The sequence below is a fragment of the Fusarium graminearum genome, chromosome 1 (genome assembly GCF_000240135.3).
Source record: "Fusarium graminearum PH-1 chromosome 1, whole genome shotgun sequence".
Lineage (NCBI taxonomy): Eukaryota > Fungi > Ascomycota > Sordariomycetes > Hypocreales > Nectriaceae > Fusarium > Fusarium graminearum.
Window position 1 is genome coordinate 9,130,807 of NC_026474.1, and position 18,702 is coordinate 9,149,508.

Genomic DNA, 18,702 nt, shown 5'->3' on the forward strand with positions numbered 1-18,702 from the left:
GAGAGGGAACAAGCCACATTGCGACGTTGCTAAAAAGGAATAGTAGTGCCAGAGTGACATCACGATAAAATTGATAAATTAACCGTCAAATTGGTACTGTACCCGCCCAGGTACTTGCACAGGTCGCGACTAACGGTACTAACCTACCTCAGTACTAATCTATGAGGCGAGGTGAGGTGGGCTCGTGCACCACCTTCACTTTAACTTGAGCCGCGAACATGGGTGCCACTCTACGCGATTCAAACGCGCCGAGACGCGCCGGGCCACGTCGTGGATTCTCGCGTTCCCCTTGACGACGAACACATACCTTCTTTTTTTTATATGGGGATAGATCTCTCCTTCTCAGACATATTTGACACTTTCCTGGCGAGTCTAACAATTCTTCATCGCAACTCACGTTTATTACTTACTTGCCTAATCAATAACTTCGCAACTTCCTCACTTTTACAACACGGTTTTCACGGTCCCAGTTTCCTCACTTGTGCCTTCCATTCCCTACACTTCCGCGCTCCTGCCCTGAACAGAACGACGATCGTTCAATATGCCTCGAGCGACCAGGCGCGCCCAGGTTGCACCTGCTGCCAGCCAATCCATCGCTAGCTTTGCTCGCGTATCAAAAATCTATACTTCTGCCGATGCTGCCAAGAAAGTCATCGCCGAAACCCATTCAACAGGAATCACCAGGAAACGAAAAGCGGCTGCAGGCGAACAAGACGATCATCCCAGGACCAAAGCTCGAACCTCCTCATTCGCTCCCAGTAGCGAAGATGAGCTTTCTACGCCAGAAAAACGCTCACTCCGAGGCAAGGAGTCAGCAATCAGCTCAGTCACAAAAGTTACACCAGTGTCAAGAGGCAAGCGAACAGCCAAGACAACCCCTTCGAGGAGCAAAACTGCCCACAAGCCTGTCGGCTCTACACCCCTTTCCGAAAGCAAGCGACAAGGGAAAATAGTACAGACCAAGCTGGATGGCGTTTTTAAGAAACTGAATAAACCCGCGGTGGATAAGCATGCTTTGCCTGCACATCTCGCTGAGCTCATCGACATACACAAAGCCTTTGTCAAGACCATCATGATCCAACTTGCTCACAACGGAAACAACTCCCCTATCGACATACGCTCGCTCGCTCCTCACATCTCACAATCCTGGGGGAAACGCCAGGTCACTATCGAGGACATTCGTCGATGCATCGCCATTCAAACTTCAGCCAGGCACGACACTCATTCGCCATTCATGATCACAGACTATGGGCGGGGAAAGATCTGCGTCGAACGCTCTTCTGCCGATACGGCACCTATTAACGAAGAACGGTTATTGAGGCAGTTTGGCATCAACCTACGGGCTTTGGGCACCGAGCGCTCTGTTGACGATATGGATATCGACCTCCCATTGAATAATCTTTCATTGGACGAGCTCCCCCAGGTGGACATCAAGAATATGGGCAATGGAATAAATGCAAACCCTCTTCTCGATAGAGGACAACGTGCGCTCTCGGAGCTTAAGAATAGTGTCGCGACAAAGCAGCACAAAAAAGCAGCGAAACAAACTGCCGTGTCCAACAACCCTCTCCTTAATCCAGATGGGACTAAGATGAGCCTCCTGGACAGGCTTCGGCTAAAACAGCTGACCAAAGCCAATGAACCACTACCTCCTTCAGGACCCGAGCTCCAGCGTCGTGCAGCTCTCAACCGTGTTTGCGATGTCGCAGCGACTATTTCTATGCTGACACTGTGCAACCCAATGTCACTACCACGGCAAGCTTTTACAATGGCAGTGATTCTTGAGAAACTCAAGGATTCTCTCCGAATGCCAGTATCCAAAGAGGAGGGTGCAGCTTGTGTGCGGTTGATTGCAAGCGAAGTTGCGCCGGAGTGGCTGCGTGTTGTCACTATCGGAGGCAGAGAAAATGTAGTTGTTCAGCGCAACAACCAACCTGTTGACCGAGTATTACAAGATCGTGTACAGAAGCTATTGGGCTGAGAAGGATGACCGAGGAAAGGAGTTTTGTATTAATAATACCCAGTGTAGGAAAGGCTTGTCTTTTTGTTAGTCAGAATCATGCATTTACACGCGCATTGGAAGGAGTTGGCGTTGCAGGACCGGGCAGCCCACTAGGTGCCGAACATTCATATTCGTCCATAGAAACGCGAAAGTAATTAGATCAACACTCTGTGTTTTGTAACAGTGATTATCCATGTTAGTAAAACGATAAGAGGTTGAATGGTCGGCCCTCGATGGTCCGATGGTTCGGCCGGCAACCCGAAAAGAGTGGATTCCGGCAACGGTGATCGGAAGCACCGTTCCGACTCTGCAGACCGCATCCTAAGAACATCTTCGTCCGGGTTATTCCCGTACTGAACCATGTCAGGATTGGATCATTTGTGCACAAGTTTTTGGCAAGTGACGGTTTGAAACGCCAGAGGAAGTTGTCTATCCGCATAAACACGGATGCTGATTGCCGGTATTGGTGAATAAGGAGAGTGGGAGTGGGTTCTGGAGACACTACGATCCATGGATCCGGGAGTGATTGATCAATTCAAGCTAGGATATAGTCAAGGAATGGAGGAGGGGAATTCCGAAGATCGGTAATGGCTTTGCTAGGATGCGATGGTAAAATTTTCATAAACAAACTGATGATATGCTGCTTTACTCAAGACATCAAGACATCCTCTCGGTCGTCAATATTCTGCACACCATTGTATGCACTAGACTACCTGTCAAGAGACCAATTCGCTCTATAAGGAGACAGAAATGAAGGTCGACATCACTCCAAGACGTCAACGTTGATCCAAGAACACCGAAAAGAAGCTACAATGAAGACATCACTAGAAGATTCTCATGACAAAGCATCGTCCATCTCATCAGCCATGGGCGATACAGAAGCCTCACTACAGATCATGGCATCGAACCCGAATCAAGCTATAGAAACCATCAATCGAGCAACGTCACACATCTCTGGTCCCGATGCTTTCGAGCCAGCTGCCACGATTGAGACCCCAGAAGGCGATGAGCCTTACCGGGAGGCTGGCGACGAGATCTTTGGCAAGGTGTCTCGAGGACGAAAGATAGCTATAGTTGCAGTCTTGTCGTTTGGGGCGTTCCTATCGCCCATATCGAGTACCTCCGTGTTGGCGGCAACACCAGAGGTTGCGGCAACCTACAACACGTCCGGAAGTGTCATCAATCTGAGCAACGCAGCATATATGATTGTCATGGCCTTGTCTCCTTTGTTCTGGGGCCCCATGAGTCAAGTCCATGGAAGACGTATTGTAAGCACTGCCCATGCTGTTCTAAATAGGTCAAGGCCATCGGACCATCATACTTTATTGATATACCCTCAATTATTCATAGTATCAATGCATGCTAACTCACAATGCAGGTAGCTTTATACTCATCAGCCATGTTCTTCCTGCTGAGTTTGGCAACCGCACTGGCTCCAAACCTCGCGTCGTTCATTGTCTTCCGAGCCGCTTCTGCGTTTGGTGGAACGGCGTTTATCCTTATTGGCCCAGCATGTATTGGGTAGGTCAATCCCGTCTCTTCTCTTTTTCGTGTCAGCTGTAAGATCTTTTCAGAGTGGTTGTAGCCTCCGCAAAACTGTAGGTTGTCTTCTGTGTGTCGACGCGAGCCTATACTCCATCATTTTCCTCTGCTCAATATATGATGCTGACTCTTGATAGTGATATCTACCGCCCTACAGAGCGTGGTGCAGCCATGGGTTGGTTTCTGACAGGAACCCTTGTTGGTCCTGCTTTTGGGCCGTTTTTAGGTGGTATCATAGTGACGTACTCGTCCTGGAGAACCATCTTTTGGTTACAGACAGCACTGGCTGCAGCTGGATTTCTGGGCGTCTATTTCGTTGTGACCGAAACAGCCCACCACCTCAAGATTGATGATCTGAAAACTCTTTCGGGCAAGAAGAGGGCACTTACGATCCTGAGCATGATCAGCCCGATGCGAGTACTGCGGCTGTTTCAGTATCCCAATATTGCCTTGGTGGCTGGCGGCAGCGCATCCTTGACATGGAACATGTACAGCCTTCTAACACCTATTCGATACGTGTTGAACCCACGTTTCAAACTCGAGTCCCCGTTGCTCTCGGGTCTCTTTTACCTGGCGCCAGGCTTCGGTTATCTGGCTGGAACATTTGTGGGGGGTCGTTGGGCGGACTACACCGTGAAGCGATGGATCAAGAAGCGTGGTGTTCGTGTTCCTGAGGACCGACTTCGATCTACGGTGCCTTTTATGGGTGCAATAATCCCGGGAAGCATGCTGGTCTATGGCTGGACTGTGGACCAAGAGGCTGGAGGTATCCCGGTTCCTGTCATTGCCATGTTTGTACAGGGCGTTGCGCAGTTGTTTTGTTTCCCGTCGTACAACACGTACTGTCTCGATGTGATGCCCGGACAAGGAGCTGAAGTGGCCGCAACAAACTTCTTTGCAAGATACCTGGTCGGATGCGTAGCATCAGCGGTAGTTCTACCAGCTATCGAGGCAGTCGGCATTGGATGGTTTTCCATCATATCAGTAGCGTACCTGATAGTCTCAGCTCTAGCGACCATGGCTGCAATTCGATGGGGAAAGTGCTGGAGAGAAAGAATGGAGGCTAAGCTTGAGAATTCAAGGGAGAAATAGGTCAATCTTAGATGCCTTATAGGACAGAACAACATGCAAGTACTTAACACTGGTCGATATAAGTGCGCCCAAGTATCGGGCCTGGCGCAGCGCTTTGAGAGAGGAGTTGTCCAGAACAGCAAAGCCGAGACACTGGGCCCGAGACATGTCAGGAAGGCGCAATTGGTCAAAATCGATCCTCCACAAGACAAAGCAATCAAGTTCTGTCGAACTTTGGGAATGTAAGAGTGCCAATAGCCGGATGGCGAGACGCTTCACTGAAGTATGAGTATCAAGGTTCATATTGTGCGGGCGAATTAGAAACAAACGCTTTTGATCAACTGCATTTACCAATAACCGTTCTGATCTTGTATGAGATAAAGGCGAAAGAGGAGCTGTATAAACAAATCACATGGTTGATATGGAGTATAAATAGAATCGGTTACCCCAGGTTTAGATGAAACTGGTCTTGTGCCACTCACTCACTGTACGGATACAGAGTACTGTATCCATCTTCCACTGCCAAAATGTCATAAAGGATTGAGGGATTACCATTTTTGTGGCGTCCTCAGAAGGGGAATGGTGCAATGTGCAGTCAAGAGATAACGCAGCGCAATTTCAGTCGTACTTACTTGTGACTAGGCTTAGGATTAGGCTTAGCAAGGTTACACGTTAGCTCCAACGTCCGCTTGTTAGTTGTTAGCCGATAGAATACGAGACGATGCGATAAAGAGCAATAGGCCGAGTCTCCGATTTAAAGATACTCGTCGAGACGTGTTACCCAGGCAGTCACGGTAGCACTGCACTGTATGTCCAGAGCTTCCAATGGATTCCGGGCCGGGGATCAAACAATCAAACTCATTCTGAGCAATTAATTGAGATGAGAAAGGCTCCGAAATTAAGATGAAATTGTTTATGTAGATTAGAGGCATGCACTTGCAGATGTAAATGCAGGGCTGGGCAACTGGGTTGGCACTCGGCAGGGGGGCAGGCATGCATTTCATTTTGTCAGCATTGGATTGGACTGAATCACTGCTAGACCCGCTTCTGTTGAAATGACCTCGAGCATCTTTGGAGATTGCTTTTTCAGAATAATGCACTCAACTAGTATCAATTGGGATGAGGGCTTACTCTACAAATTGTCAGACTCAGATCCAAAAGATTGAGAATACATAAGAATCAGTCCTGAGCTATTGCCACAAATACCGAGCAGATCGAGTCTGCGAATACTATCTATCTTATAAATAAACCATGGTGGATATGATTAGATGTACAGTAGTACTGTAGTATATTACCCCCGAATAGACTCAGCTCGACGAGTCTACGAATACGATTAAACGCATCATCATTCTGTTTGTCGTATTGATCAGGCATGTCCTATTCTAGGTTTAAGCAAGCCTCCACTGCCAGTTCAACGACGCGTTGCACAGTTGAAACACAAGAAACGGGGAGATTTCCATCATCAATAAAAGGGTCCTGTCGTGGAGCATATACACTATATCTCCAACAGCTGTATACGTATAGCCCGTTGATCAGGCCTAGGTGTCAAAGCCACAGCCGTTCCTAGCGATTCCATCATCATACGACAACAGAAAAGCCAGTTAGTGACAAGATGTTACAACCACTGACAGATATGTGCTCCCTACTCTATCTGTACATACATCACAGCCTGGTTCATAAATCAGCCATTTCAGCCAGACGCAAAAGAGAGAAAAACCCGAGCTGACAGGGCTGGCTGCAGAATTGGCTCGCTTTCTTCCTTGGCTTGCTTGCACTAGAACGTCCAAGTTCGTGTCAGTAGGTGAGCAGCCCTTGGTAATCTCGCCGTTAAAAATGGGCCCGTGTTTGGTGAGAAGCCGCCTGAGGCGAAGTGCTATCTACATGGCATTGTTTGTCAACATCATTTCACTTGTCTTTGTGTTCACGCATCGTGCTACATGTGGCGTTGAGGTTGAAGCCTTTCTCTCTTCTTTTCCCTGGTGCCAGGTTGAAAGCTTGGCCCATAAGCACATAACGGATGAGTCTTGGGTACCTGCTGCTACGTTGTATGTACTAAACTTAGATCAAGATACCCAGCTACGGATAGCACCACGGCCAATTGCTTGATTCATAGCGAAATCTAGCCTAGGCAAAGCCGATAGTGGGGGGGGGGGGGGGGTCAATGTCACTTTGTATTCTTAAAAGTTGACAAGGTCAATCAATTCTGGCATTTGGTTGATAATTGAGTCTCCTGCCTCGCATCACATCGCATCAGGATGCAGGGCTTCTACATACAGCTACGGTTACAGGATAAAGGATTAGTATATATCTCCAACCAATTCTCCGTCATCAATGCCCACAATCATAAACCATCTGTGAGATAATTGGAGTAGGCGGTAGGGTCAAGAGGACGCGTGGCGGGAAGACCCTCTCTCACCCTTATCCTCCAACAGAAGGGGGGGCGTGGCCGGATTCAGGCCGGGGTTTGCTTTGCTTTGCTTCGCTTGGCCTAGATAAACGGACTCGACTCTGGAGATGGTTTCGAGATGATATGCCAGTTTGAAGGATCACTTCAGCCGCTTATTTGTCCCCTATACATTTTGCTGGCAATTTTGTCATCTCCGATTTGACTCCAGATTCGCAGTTCGTCTTTTTTCGGAAACGTCGTGACGAGATGAGTGAGAACAAGCATAAAAGAGGTGGGCCACTTTGAAGGTTTATTTGCCAATCACGCATGCCCAGTGTCGATTAAGTTCCAAGCCATGTGCTTTTGGTCGCTCGTCTGTTCAGAGGTTAACAATCTGATAGCATGGTATCAACGAAGTGATTGTAGCAGTGTCATAATTAAACGGCGGTAACCACCAGACACTTACGAATCTCATACTCAGCACCATGTGATGTTGCAGAGAAGAGCCGCAGTGTTGCATTGTATTGCTACGTGCCGTGACGATTGATATGCGAATGAACCCATGAATTTGATACTCAAATGTCGATCAGGAGTTGTAGGACGCGCAACCACAACCAACTGCAGGCATGGTGATGTTTGAAGCCTTGAGCTCCATCATGAAGCGTGCCAAACTTGAGCCACGGCTAGCGAAGCCTCTCCCTTCTCTAACAATAGGGGCGGACTGACCCTCGCTCGAAGACCCACGGCACAGGCCCAATGACCCATCGCCCTCGAAGGCCCTGGTGCGCTCTCTGGCCGTTTTGATTGGGGTGCGAGCGACAAAACTGCTTGCTGGGTTATGGCGCAACGACAGGGGAGGCAATGCTTGCGTCAAGGCTTATTATAGCTGGTAAAGATTGTCAGCGCCATTGTCCTTGTCAAATCTACCGCACAGTACAGACTTCTCAGTGTACATACAACGGTTTGTGAAGCATTCATTCCCTGGATGGTAGAGTAGTAGAAAACGTTGCAATGAGCGACACCATGATTGTGATGGCACCGCCAGAACCTTTCTTGTTGATTGTTGATTGTTGATTGTTGACAGCTACCTACATGCATTTCTAGGACCTACCTATAGGTACTGTTGATTGACTGAGATGTCAGATCAGCGGGGGTTCAGCCAGGTTCGAATTTCCGACCAATTGAAACTGATAAAACCCCCGATGGCTTCAGAGGTTCGAACGTTGGTTGGATATGAGATTCGAATGGCGTTTCTAATTGGAAGTTGACCTCCCTCCACCTTTCCTGCCCCCGGGCAACGCTGTCTCAGCAAATGTTGAGGAAGCAAGACCCAGTCGTTGGGTTCTCTCGGCAATTTCTGGTGCAAAAGAGAAGGCGAGGGTTGTGTTCAGAAACCTTTTCTTACCATATAGGGAAGACCGGGGGACCCATTTCCCAAAGCTTGAATGGGTCCCTGTTCCAGTCTGAATTCTTAGATGTTGTGCAAATGCCTGACCTTGACCCAAGATCCCTTGTTAGCGAAAGACTTGGCTTTGCACGCACAAGCTTCCCTTCCCTGCATGAGCTTGGTCTCGGACTGTAGATGAAGGACACATTGCTCACTTCGGATTTTACTGTACCAAACATCAATATCACTTACCTACCTACGGACCAGCTCCTTGGATTAGATCCATTACAGACAGGCTCTACAGATACAATTAGCACTCGATACCCGCAAATACACATCTGAGCGGCCTGTAAGAGCAGAACACTGCCACAAGCTGGCTTGTTTGGATCCCTATGTGATACCAAGCACTGCCATTCATGTTTTCTAAAGATATCGGACACTGTAGCGCACTCTGCGCCGTGCTGTACGGGTATGGTGCTTTTTACATAGATGTTATGCCTCCCGGACTCTCCGAGCTACAGCTTAGGTTACTGGCTGCCCAGGTGATAAGCCGCCACCAAATGCAGGCCTAAATTATCTAGAGAAGAAGGGAATGGTTAGGAGAAGGGAAACGCTAACTACTGTTGCGGCATCGATTAATGAGCTTTGGAATCACACAGTACATCTTCAGCCCAGATTCTAGTCTATCCATTGGATAAATCTCACCTCAACTTGAAGTCACCTATCACAGCTTGATACTCTGAATTGCCCAGTTACAGGCAGGTACCTACCAGCCCCTACTTGCTGTAGGTCCCATAATTGTACTTTCCGTTCCCTCCTGGTTCCGTTAGCGGACTCCGTAGCGGGCCCCTCCCCCTAAGTACATTTGTCCTCTGCTGCACTGTTCTTTCCTCCCTTGTCCCCCTATCGCCCTCTGCAAGGTCCTAGCCCAGGATACCTTAGTTGGTAGCAACCCCTTGTCCCTCCCGTGTCCATAATCCCAATCCCCTGCGCTGGCCTCTCCTCTCCTGGTATGGTTTGGTCTGTCTTCGCTTTTTTTTCTCCCTCCTATCTCTTCTTGGTTCAACTTCTTTTCTCTTATTTTCCCCCCTCCTTTCTCTTCCCCCCTCGTCAACGCCTTCCGCTCTTCGCTCGGTCTGTTCATCGCTCTCCTCGACGACGCCCTCTGCTTCGCTTCTTATCGCAAAGTTGTCAAGCACCGGGATTCCGTGTTGCTTCAAGCCCTTGCGTGTTGCGCCGTGCGATTGTGCTGTTCAGCCGCCTCATCTCCTTTTCATCTAGTTACCTCCGTCTCGTGACGAGGTAGCACTGTTCGTCCGCCTAACTTACGCTCCTACTTGGACAACATCTTTCGTCGACCTTCCTTACAGGATATCTCGACGACTGCCAGTCGCTACTTTCAATTGATTTTCCGGCCAGATCCGCCTGTACCTGTAACTTGTTCAACGAATCCTTCGATGTCGGCCGGCTCCACTACGACTTTCGCTCCGTATCTACGATAATTTTCGCAACCACCTGTCTCGCCTATATCTATACATTGCAAGCATCTGCCGCACAAACCCCTGCGACTCGACAAATCATCGGCCTAAGCGTGCCAGACTCTTAAGCCTAGTATGCAGCGGCGCCATTCAGTCACCATGGCCGCCCGCAACAACAACAATAATTCGCGAGGCCCCTCGGGCAGGAAAATTGATCCTCTTCTCCCCTACTCCATCATCTCTGAAAAGACCAAGAAGCCAAGACTTCGGATCCGGTCTCTCTTGGGTCCATGTCATGCCCGGCGAGTCTTCACCTGGCTTCTGGGTGTGGCCTTCCTCATTACTCTGATTTTTGTCAAGTCAAGGAGCTCCGGCTACAGTGTTGGAAAGATGAGCGGTACCAAGACTCAACAACCCATAGCCACAGCTACTGTCGTGAACACCCAGGGCGAGACTGTTGTCATGCTCACCGGTGACATGGATGGTGACGGAAAGCTCGAAACCGTACCGGAGAACGAGTATGTCACCGCTGACGAAAAGAAGGAAGTTGCTGCGCAGCTTGAAAAAATGCCTTGGTTGAGATTCCCTCAGTACGTTCACAAGTATCGTTATCGTGTTATCTGTTGCTAACTCCACCTCTAGTCTCGACGGTTACTTTCATGGTCTCCGAACCATCGTTAGCAAGGCCAACTTAATTACGGAATATCCCAACATTACTGACAAGGCCCCGCTGCCTTCTCCTGCCATGAACGACCACGTGCCCAAGCCTCAAAAGTATATTCCTTATGATCATGATAGCGATGTCAAGACTTGCTACCTCGACGCCAAGAAGACAGTCCCCGCCCCGGATCTGTATGCTTTCAACGGTGTTCCCCAGCATATGCCTGATCCCGCGATTGGCTCCTACAAGCTGCTCGGCATTCGAGATGATGTTTGCTTCGATCGCTTCAGCCGATACGGACCTTACGGCCTGGGCTATAGCAGAGCCCAAGGTGGTCTGGATACCGGTCTTGACACTGAGGCATCTGGAAACGAGGCAGTTTGGGCAGAAACTGGCAAAATCAACTACATCGACGTGAACTGGGCTGATGCCCAGGAAGATTGTTACAAGGCCAACAAGCATCGTTTTAAGCAGGTCAACGCTGATACCGGCGAGCTCTCGGAAACCAGTAACAAGAAAGGACGCATCGCCGTCGTTGTCCGTACATACACTGGCTTCAAGTGGACTGAACTTGCTGTCCTCAATTTCCGTGCCCTTATCAGCGAGCTTTCGCTGCGATCGGGCGGTGAATATCAAGTTCATTTCCTGATGCAGGTACGAAACATCGACGAGCCCATCTGGTCAGACAAGTGGACTGTACAGCGCATCATCAACGACAACGTTCCCGCCGAGTTTCGAGGTCTGGTTTCGCTTTGGAGCGAGCCCCAAATGAGACTCATGTACCCCGGTCGATTCGGAGAGACGATCGAAAACCCCAGTGGCGCCGATATTCACGGTATCTACCGAAGCGCCCATTTCCCACTCCAGGTTTTCGCCATGCAGCATCCCGAATATGAGCACTACTGGAACTGGGAGATGGATATGAGATACCTCGGCAGTTACTACGAGTTCTTTGACCGCCTTGGCAAGTGGGCTAAGGAGCAGCCGCGAACCCTCCTCTGGGAGCGCAGCGCTCGTTACTACATCCCCCCTTACCACGGAACCTGGGAGAACTTTTCTCAGACTGTTCAACATGACACGCTGGCCTCTGGTCGCGCTCCCATTTTTGGTCCTCTGTCCTTCGAAGGCAAGGAACAATTACGACACGATGAATGGGGTCAATCCATGATGCCTGCTTCATGTAGTTCTGATGCTCCTGATCGTTCCAAGTGTGGTGTTGGTGAGGACGCTGATATCATCACTCTCAACCCTCTGTTCGATACTGAGCAATCCGGCTGGGTTTTCTCAGATGACGCTACCGGATACAAGGCTCCTCCTCCTCGACGATGCGCCATCATCACCGCTTCTCGTCTTAGTCGCCGTCTTTTAATGTCGATGCACGAGGAAGTCTGGCGATACCACCACACCATGTTCTCGGAGATGTTCCCGCCTACTGTTGCGTTCCACCATGGTATGAAGGGAGTGTATGCCCCGCATCCTATCTTCCTGGACCGGGCCTGGTATCCCTTTAGCGAAATCGATGCTGCCTTCAACGCTGGTCGTGACCACTCAACATCTGGCCCCGGCAGTCCCTTTGACCAGCTCAACGAACATAACCACAAGGGCACCAGCTGGTATTTTAACAGCGAGTTTGCCGGTCTCTTGTGGCGCAGGTGGTTAGGCTATGCCCAACTCGACGGTCGTGGCAAGCATGGTGGCCGTGCCAACGAAGGACATGAGCGAGGTGGCAAGACGGAAGAGATGAAGGACAGCAGCAGCGGCCGCTTATGTCTGCGTGGTATGCTGGTGCACCCCATCAAGTTTGAGCATCCTTCAGAGAAGCCTTAAGCTGAGGGGCGCAGAATAAGAGTCCTTCACTTGTCGCCGTCATGAGCAAGGCGACGCTATTTGTCCATCCTCGACCAGCGCACACGACAGACATCACCACGCACATATGCATTTGCAGGAGCATTTGTACAAATATACCCACGACTATTACTGAATGGCAAGACATCCGATTCCCAACACCACGATGAGAAGGGTGATGACGCGAATTCTATGCATCTATTTTATCAGTTACTTCCTTCGCCCGGCTTGCATTCCGTTTACGGAACCAGCGAACTTGTCCTAGACCTACCTAGACACTTTATTATTTGAACCTTACCTTCTATTTTCTCTTCCATCGTCTGGGTATTCTCTGCAGTCAAGGAGTTCCAGAACACCGTCCTAATCAATTCTTTTTATTCCCGACTGGGAATGTTATGAGGTTGTCTGCATCATTCAACACTAAAAACCTGTGTTTTAACTCGTCTGTTTATTCTCTGTTCTCATTTTATCAATCAGTGTGGCATGTCGTTTCTGGGTACGAGACATCCAGGACTAGGCGCGGAAAGGGTCTCCGCCCATGCTACAGGGCGTTTTGGACTGGGGGGGATTTTGGGAAGACACATGTGAACATGGTGCAACTTGTATAGATTCAATCTAGTATTAGAGGTGGCAGTTTGGAGTGAGATTTCATCAAGGTTTGAAACCAATTTCGAAGCCGATTCTGAGTCGTGTACCTATCAGTGCTGTTTGTGATGCATGATGCTGTTTAAATTAGCCTTGTTCTTGTTTAAGATGAAAGAACTTTTTGGGCGAAACGTGCGATAGACGTTGTCTACCTGTCAAGGTTATGGTGCATAAGGTTGCTGTCAACAATGACAAGGAAATGGCCATTCCTTTCGATCTTTGCAAAGCAACTATAAGGGGCGAGGCACAGCACACAAACATTAGTAGTTACCTAGGTATATAACATCTTGTCCTGTTGTTGAAATAATGAATGGTATTGAGTTTGATTGTAAGAGCAACACTTAGTAAAGGGATGTACCACTAAAGAGAAGTGTAAACAAGGTCACCACTACAAGGTGCTCGAAGTTCATGGCCTAGATGGAGACCGCTTTTTATCAACTACCGTGTCAATCAATTTCTTGGGACGCGATCTCAGGTGCAAGTTGAATTCAGTATTCGGTCCCAGGGAGCCAACCGAGGGGGCTCCAGGCAATATATACAGCTTTAAAAGCCAAATCCCAGGATCAACGATGTGTAAAACCAATAAGTAGCATGAAATCCTGTCGCGCCGTGACCAACTATCTCCAGTCTTATCTCTTCCTTTTTCTGTTGCGCGAAGCGTCCCAGTCGCCCAAGTGATGCAAGTAACCCGGACGCAGCAGACGAAGCACAAGAAAAAGAAAATCCATTCGCCAGGTATCAAACGCCCCCGACGCCGTTAACACTTAAAACCTACAACGCCGTCACCCCAAAGAATATGAAAACGCAAGTTTGGCCCAAAGGCCGGGCGGCTTGGTTTGAGCCAGCCAAGGATAACATGGCGCTTCTGGGTTTCGCCCCCATCGTCGCGATGTTATCTCTGAACGTCTAGGGAGATGAGCCAGGTTCATTGGCTTGTTTAGCGCGTGCTTTGCTGAACCCTGTGAACATCTTATTTCCTCAGAACGGCGTCGTAGATGCTCACTAGGCCGGTGATAGCAGTTCCGGTCAAGATGCCCTTGTAGCCACCATAAACAGCATTTTCAAGGCGCATTATTGAAAGGTCGTTCAGAAGACCGCCAAAGTTGACGCCCTGGCCGTAGACAACAAATGAAACGAGTGCCTTGACAATGCTGAAAGTTAGGGGGTCCACAACGTAGTCGGCATAGCTTGGACGAGGGCGAACTCGCGAAGGAGGAGGAGGACTTGTGGCGCTGAGGTTGAAGAAGTAGCCAACAAACGAGGGAATGACAAGGCTGGTAAGGATCCAAGTCAGGGCAGGTGACCAGAAATTGGAGGTAAGAAGCAAGAACATGTCAGGAACATAGACAGGGTAATCTGGTGTGCCAAGAGTGCTGATGGCGGGAATTGTGAAGGCGTAAACATTGCTCAGAATCTCGCGACGGACATTCCACAACTCCCAGCCTGCGACGCAAAAGAGAATGCTTGTAACAGTGCTGAGCGTATCGCGCGTTGCATGGCTAACCTCGGTGATACCACTTTCCTCGTACATTAACGAGACGCGCTGGCGCACGATGCTGGTTGAGCGATCAACAGCCAGAGCTACATCGGCGGGGGTTGCAGGTAGCGCAGGTAGCGTAATGCTCGACGCGACTTGCGCCAGGGTACGACCAGGAGTCTCGACAAGCGCAGTAGAGGCAGCTATGGGAGAAGAAGCAATGTCACTCCTGTCGCTCGAACGATGGGTTTGTTAGCTCAGCGATTCTAATGGCAACCCGCGCGAGGTAGAATTCCTTCGGCACCGCCTAGACTAACACGAGTACAAGAGGCGCCAGGAAGGCCAAGATGATGAGCTACTCACTCAGGTGATTCCTCTTCCACAGGCTTCGAGGGCCTTCGTCGAACTACCTTGAAGCTGTCCTCGCGGACAACTTCCTTCTTGACAGGGGATCCTTGAGCCTTGGAACGACTGTTAAAGTAGCCAGTGAGGTCTGGGTTGGCGATGAAGCGCGACGAGTTTTCGGTAAGATAGTGGTCAAGAGCTACACCGAGGTCGTCTTTCTTGAAACCGTCGAAGCTGTATTGGTTCATGTCAGCGCGACTGATTATGGCTACTAGGCGCATGGAGGGGTCGTGATGGTGGTAAAGTGGGCGCGTCGCGCTGCGCTTGAACACTACCAGTCGCAAACAATAGGAACAAAGAGACAGACAATGCGATCGGTTGCTGGTGTTGGCGAGTATTGCGCGCGCGAGCATGTCGGAGATTTCTGGATGGACGGTGGAGTTGACTCACCCTGACAGTCCAACAGACTCTGCGAGGGTCTCTAGTTCGCCCTTCTTCTTGGTCTTTAACCACGAGTTGTATCTATGAGTAGACATGTTGAAGGTTCGCTTCGAGTGTGTAAGTAGTTGGAATTGAAAGAGCACTTCAAATTGTAGCGTGATGTATATATACGGGTCGCAGTTGGTTGGGCGACAGGAGATACGCAAAATGAAGCTGATGATGATGATGAGAAGAACGGAGGTACAAACTCGCTTGGTGTGTTTGGGGGGGGTTCCGGGTTGGAAGGGCGATGGTGCTGAAGAAGGAAGGGCCCGCGTTTAATAGTGGGTCTCTTCCCTTGTTTACATATGTTTTTATCTCCCGTGCCTGCGGTCGGTTCCTTCGATAGTCCCCGCAGATCACTTTGGGGGGATGACCGTGACCTTGCACCAATCAGCATGCTCTATCTTGCTCAATTGATAGAAGTGACTGGTGCTAATTCACTACTAAAACGAAGCAATGATATGACCTCATCCCACCTGGTAACATACTACTAGGTTAGTAGGTAGTGTACTGCTAAAGTATCTCAACTTACACCACTTGACTCTTTTTCCTAGCTGCAAATTTGCTATTACTAAAGTAATCGTGAGCAGGCAAACGCGTTACTCGCGCGACGCGACACTTCTTTGCTACACGTTCGTCTCCGTTGATACCACATTGTACCTAACCGGAGTGAACAGTTGAAGGTTATGCTTCAGTTACAGAAGCACTGCATTCACGACCACTTACTCTATACTGCTTGTAGAATTTGCTTCATACGGCGGTTGGAAATACCAGAGAATCAAGGCATGTGATTGTGTACCATAAACAACAGACTACCTGTAGGATCCAACGACATTGCACACATGGATCTAGGTACATTAATGACAAAAGATATCTCCACCCATCCTGTTTACTATTCTAGGTACTAAGGTACATAATGATATCTATACCCAACTCACAAACCTTTCCTGTCCCCTCTTGACCATTCTTACCGGTACGTAATCACCATTCATCTTGAGCGTCAACAGCGAGGTCGCACCCAATATCTTGGCCCGGCTTGCAGATTGGGCTTTGGCATAGACTTTGCGTCTTCCTTCTTTGTTCATCCTCTCGATCTCCTCATCATTTGCCCACTCATCCACCCCCAGCTCCAAGCTATAGTCCCGGAAGAGCACCGCGAGCGCGGCGATGATTTCCACTTGAGCAATCCGGCGGCCGAGACATGATCTGGGCCCGTCACTGAAGGGGATATATGCGCCCCTTTCTGGCCGAAAGAGCTGCGAGCTTGTATCAGGGCCCTTGTATCCACCAAAATCCTCGTTCTCGGGTGCAGCAATATCTGACTCTGTCGGCTTTGCTGCAGCCTCATAGGATCGATACCATCTTTCAGGTACCCAGTCATTGATGTCGTCCTCGCCAGCATATATATGACTTGGCCTCCCAGGCCAGTATCGTGGGTTTCGATGAATCGATACGGCTACCAAGGAGATGATTGTACTTCCGGGGATCAGGTGGCTATTTCCGTCGATAGTGATGACCTGCTCTTGTTTCGGAGGCACTTTCTTTGGTATTTCAACGACTGCAGGCGTCATCCTAAGAGTCTCGTTCATGCAGGCGCCTAGCATGCTAGCCATCATCGGATAGATCAGGGCATCATAATCCCACGAGCTTGGTTCTTTTCCTCCAAAGATCTCGTCAATATCATTTTGCAATCTTCTCTGAGATGCTGGATTATTTGCCAGTTCTAGCAGGATGAAGTGCAGCGCTCCAGCGGTGGTCTCGTGTCCGGCGACGAGCATGATAAAGGCATTCCCTTGGATTTCGTCTCGTGACAGTGCGCCTTTCTTGGATTGCATGCCTTCGCCTATACCAGTCGCGTAACTAGATCTTACTAGCTGGCCCATTAGGTCCATACCGTCGACATGCTCGCCTTTTCGGGCTTCTTCGATCTTCTCGTCCATCAACTCGTGCATATACTTGCTGAACTCATCATGGGAATCTGCTGCAAGGCGTGTCTTCTTGAAAGGCATCATTGCTGTTGAGTTATTAGCATAGCGCTTCAGCAATCCCTCTCCGGGTCAAGCTTACCCAATATCCATCGTGGAACGAGCAGAATGAGCAGAATGCACTCCAAAGCAGTCGCAATTGTGGCCACAAAACTCATCTTGTGACCTGCAGTGGCCTCTGGCGAACCATACTTCGCCATTTTCAGATTGGCCTTCGCTGGTAGAGACTCTCCGGGCCACAGTAACTTGAGACCAAATCCGACATAAGCAATAATGTGGAGAGCTAGCCTCATAGTGTCCTCGTCGAGTGTATTGATCGTTCCACTGTCTTCACCACCTGGTCCCATCCACATATTTACCAGCCCCTGTGCCTGGTGGATAGCTTCCTGGAAGACAAGAGCAGCGTTTCTTTCGTTGAATGATGCTGAGGTCACCTTCCTATGGTTTCGCCAGATGGCGCCTTCTGAAGTCAGAACGTTGTTACCAAACACTCGTAAGATCTCGTATGATTCCACATATTTGGGGAAGTGCTCTCTCCGAGACGTAATTTGACGAATAGCCTCAGCATTGCAGGTCATCATGTACAGCATATTCGGAGAGACTATGATAAATACGTCTCCATGGCGCGCAAAGGCATCATGACGTGTATTATATGAGAATCCAGGCGTCAAAACTCTGTGGCCGATTACGTTAGTGCGACTCAATTATAAAGTGAATGTGCATACTCTAGCCATTCTTCCCATAGTGGCTTAGGAAGCAATTTGATTATCGGGACCAATCCCTTGTAGCCCAACACCCATGGGACGGAGATTGGTGACCAGGCTGGTGGAATGCATGTAAGCTTTTGGACATTGAATCAAAATAAGGGGTGGGAGGCATACGGGCAACGATATAAGGCAAGCCACTCTTCTTTGCCGCTTCAATATTGCACCGCAGTCCAGAGACATACTTATACACGGCGTACAAGATAGCTGAACCAACAAGGAGTAGAACTGTCTGCATTCTGCGGACGATTCTCTGACATACCCTGAAGGTCTAGGGTGGTTTTAGATCAGTGACAGGGGCCGCGAATCAAGCTCAAGATCTTGGACAGACTGCCCTCAAATTGGGACCAGAGCTTCGTCAAAACAGAACCTTGCGGATACGGAAACAAAGGGAGAAGAATATGTCAATTGACGATCGGCTGAGATGGGAAGGGGCTGGCCTGGTTTTATTCCCACTTTACATTGGCGCTTGCGTGTTGGATCAAACAAACGGGGTCGGGGCTGTTACATACAACGCTTCAGATGAATAGGCAAGTCTCTACCATCGTCATGTGATAAATAAATGCTTATTCGAACATCTTCGAAGTTTTGGTCATTGAATCCCCTCAATTGGACAAGTTGCAGCTCACTT

The 18,702-nt window shown here is 49.2% G+C and overlaps 5 protein-coding genes across 5 annotated transcripts; 3 read left to right on the top strand and 2 right to left on the bottom strand.

Moving 5' to 3' along the window:
- Positions 1 to 541: 541 nt before the first annotated feature.
- Positions 542 to 1,981, top strand: FGSG_09912 (uncharacterized protein; the record flags this gene model as incomplete). The annotated part of the gene is made up of 1 exon (XM_011320516.1): positions 542 to 1,981. One exon carries the CDS (start codon positions 542 to 544, stop codon positions 1,979 to 1,981), a length of 1,440 nt encoding a protein of 479 aa, XP_011318818.1.
- An 833-nt stretch (positions 1,982 to 2,814) lies between these two features.
- On the top strand, positions 2,815 to 4,636 carry FGSG_09913 (uncharacterized protein; the record flags this gene model as incomplete). The annotated part of the gene is made up of 3 exons (XM_011320517.1): positions 2,815 to 3,270; positions 3,381 to 3,523; positions 3,682 to 4,636. The coding sequence occupies 3 exons, from the start codon at positions 2,815 to 2,817 to the stop codon at positions 4,634 to 4,636; spliced, it is 1,554 nt and encodes a 517-aa protein (XP_011318819.1).
- A 4,890-nt stretch (positions 4,637 to 9,526) lies between these two features.
- Positions 9,527 to 13,343, top strand: FGSG_09914 (uncharacterized protein). The gene is made up of 2 exons (XM_011320518.1): positions 9,527 to 10,456; positions 10,509 to 13,343. The coding sequence occupies exons 1-2, from the start codon at positions 10,257 to 10,259 to the stop codon at positions 12,352 to 12,354; spliced, it is 2,046 nt and encodes a 681-aa protein (XP_011318820.1). The 5' UTR covers positions 9,527 to 10,256; the 3' UTR covers positions 12,355 to 13,343.
- Positions 13,344 to 13,987: 644 nt separating this feature from the next.
- Positions 13,988 to 15,375, bottom strand: FGSG_09915 (uncharacterized protein; the record flags this gene model as incomplete). The annotated part of the gene is made up of 3 exons (XM_011320519.1): positions 13,988 to 14,729; positions 14,858 to 15,073; positions 15,290 to 15,375. The coding sequence occupies 3 exons, from the start codon at positions 15,373 to 15,375 to the stop codon at positions 13,988 to 13,990; spliced, it is 1,044 nt and encodes a 347-aa protein (XP_011318821.1).
- Positions 15,376 to 15,678: 303 nt separating this feature from the next.
- On the bottom strand, positions 15,679 to 18,309 carry FGSG_09916 (uncharacterized protein; the record flags this gene model as incomplete). The annotated part of the gene is made up of 8 exons (XM_011320520.1): positions 15,679 to 15,722; positions 15,811 to 15,812; positions 15,855 to 15,982; position 16,049; positions 16,265 to 17,336; positions 17,390 to 17,982; positions 18,033 to 18,129; positions 18,189 to 18,309. The coding sequence occupies 8 exons, from the start codon at positions 18,307 to 18,309 to the stop codon at positions 15,679 to 15,681; spliced, it is 2,058 nt and encodes a 685-aa protein (XP_011318822.1).
- Between the last annotated feature and the right edge of the window lie 393 nt (positions 18,310 to 18,702).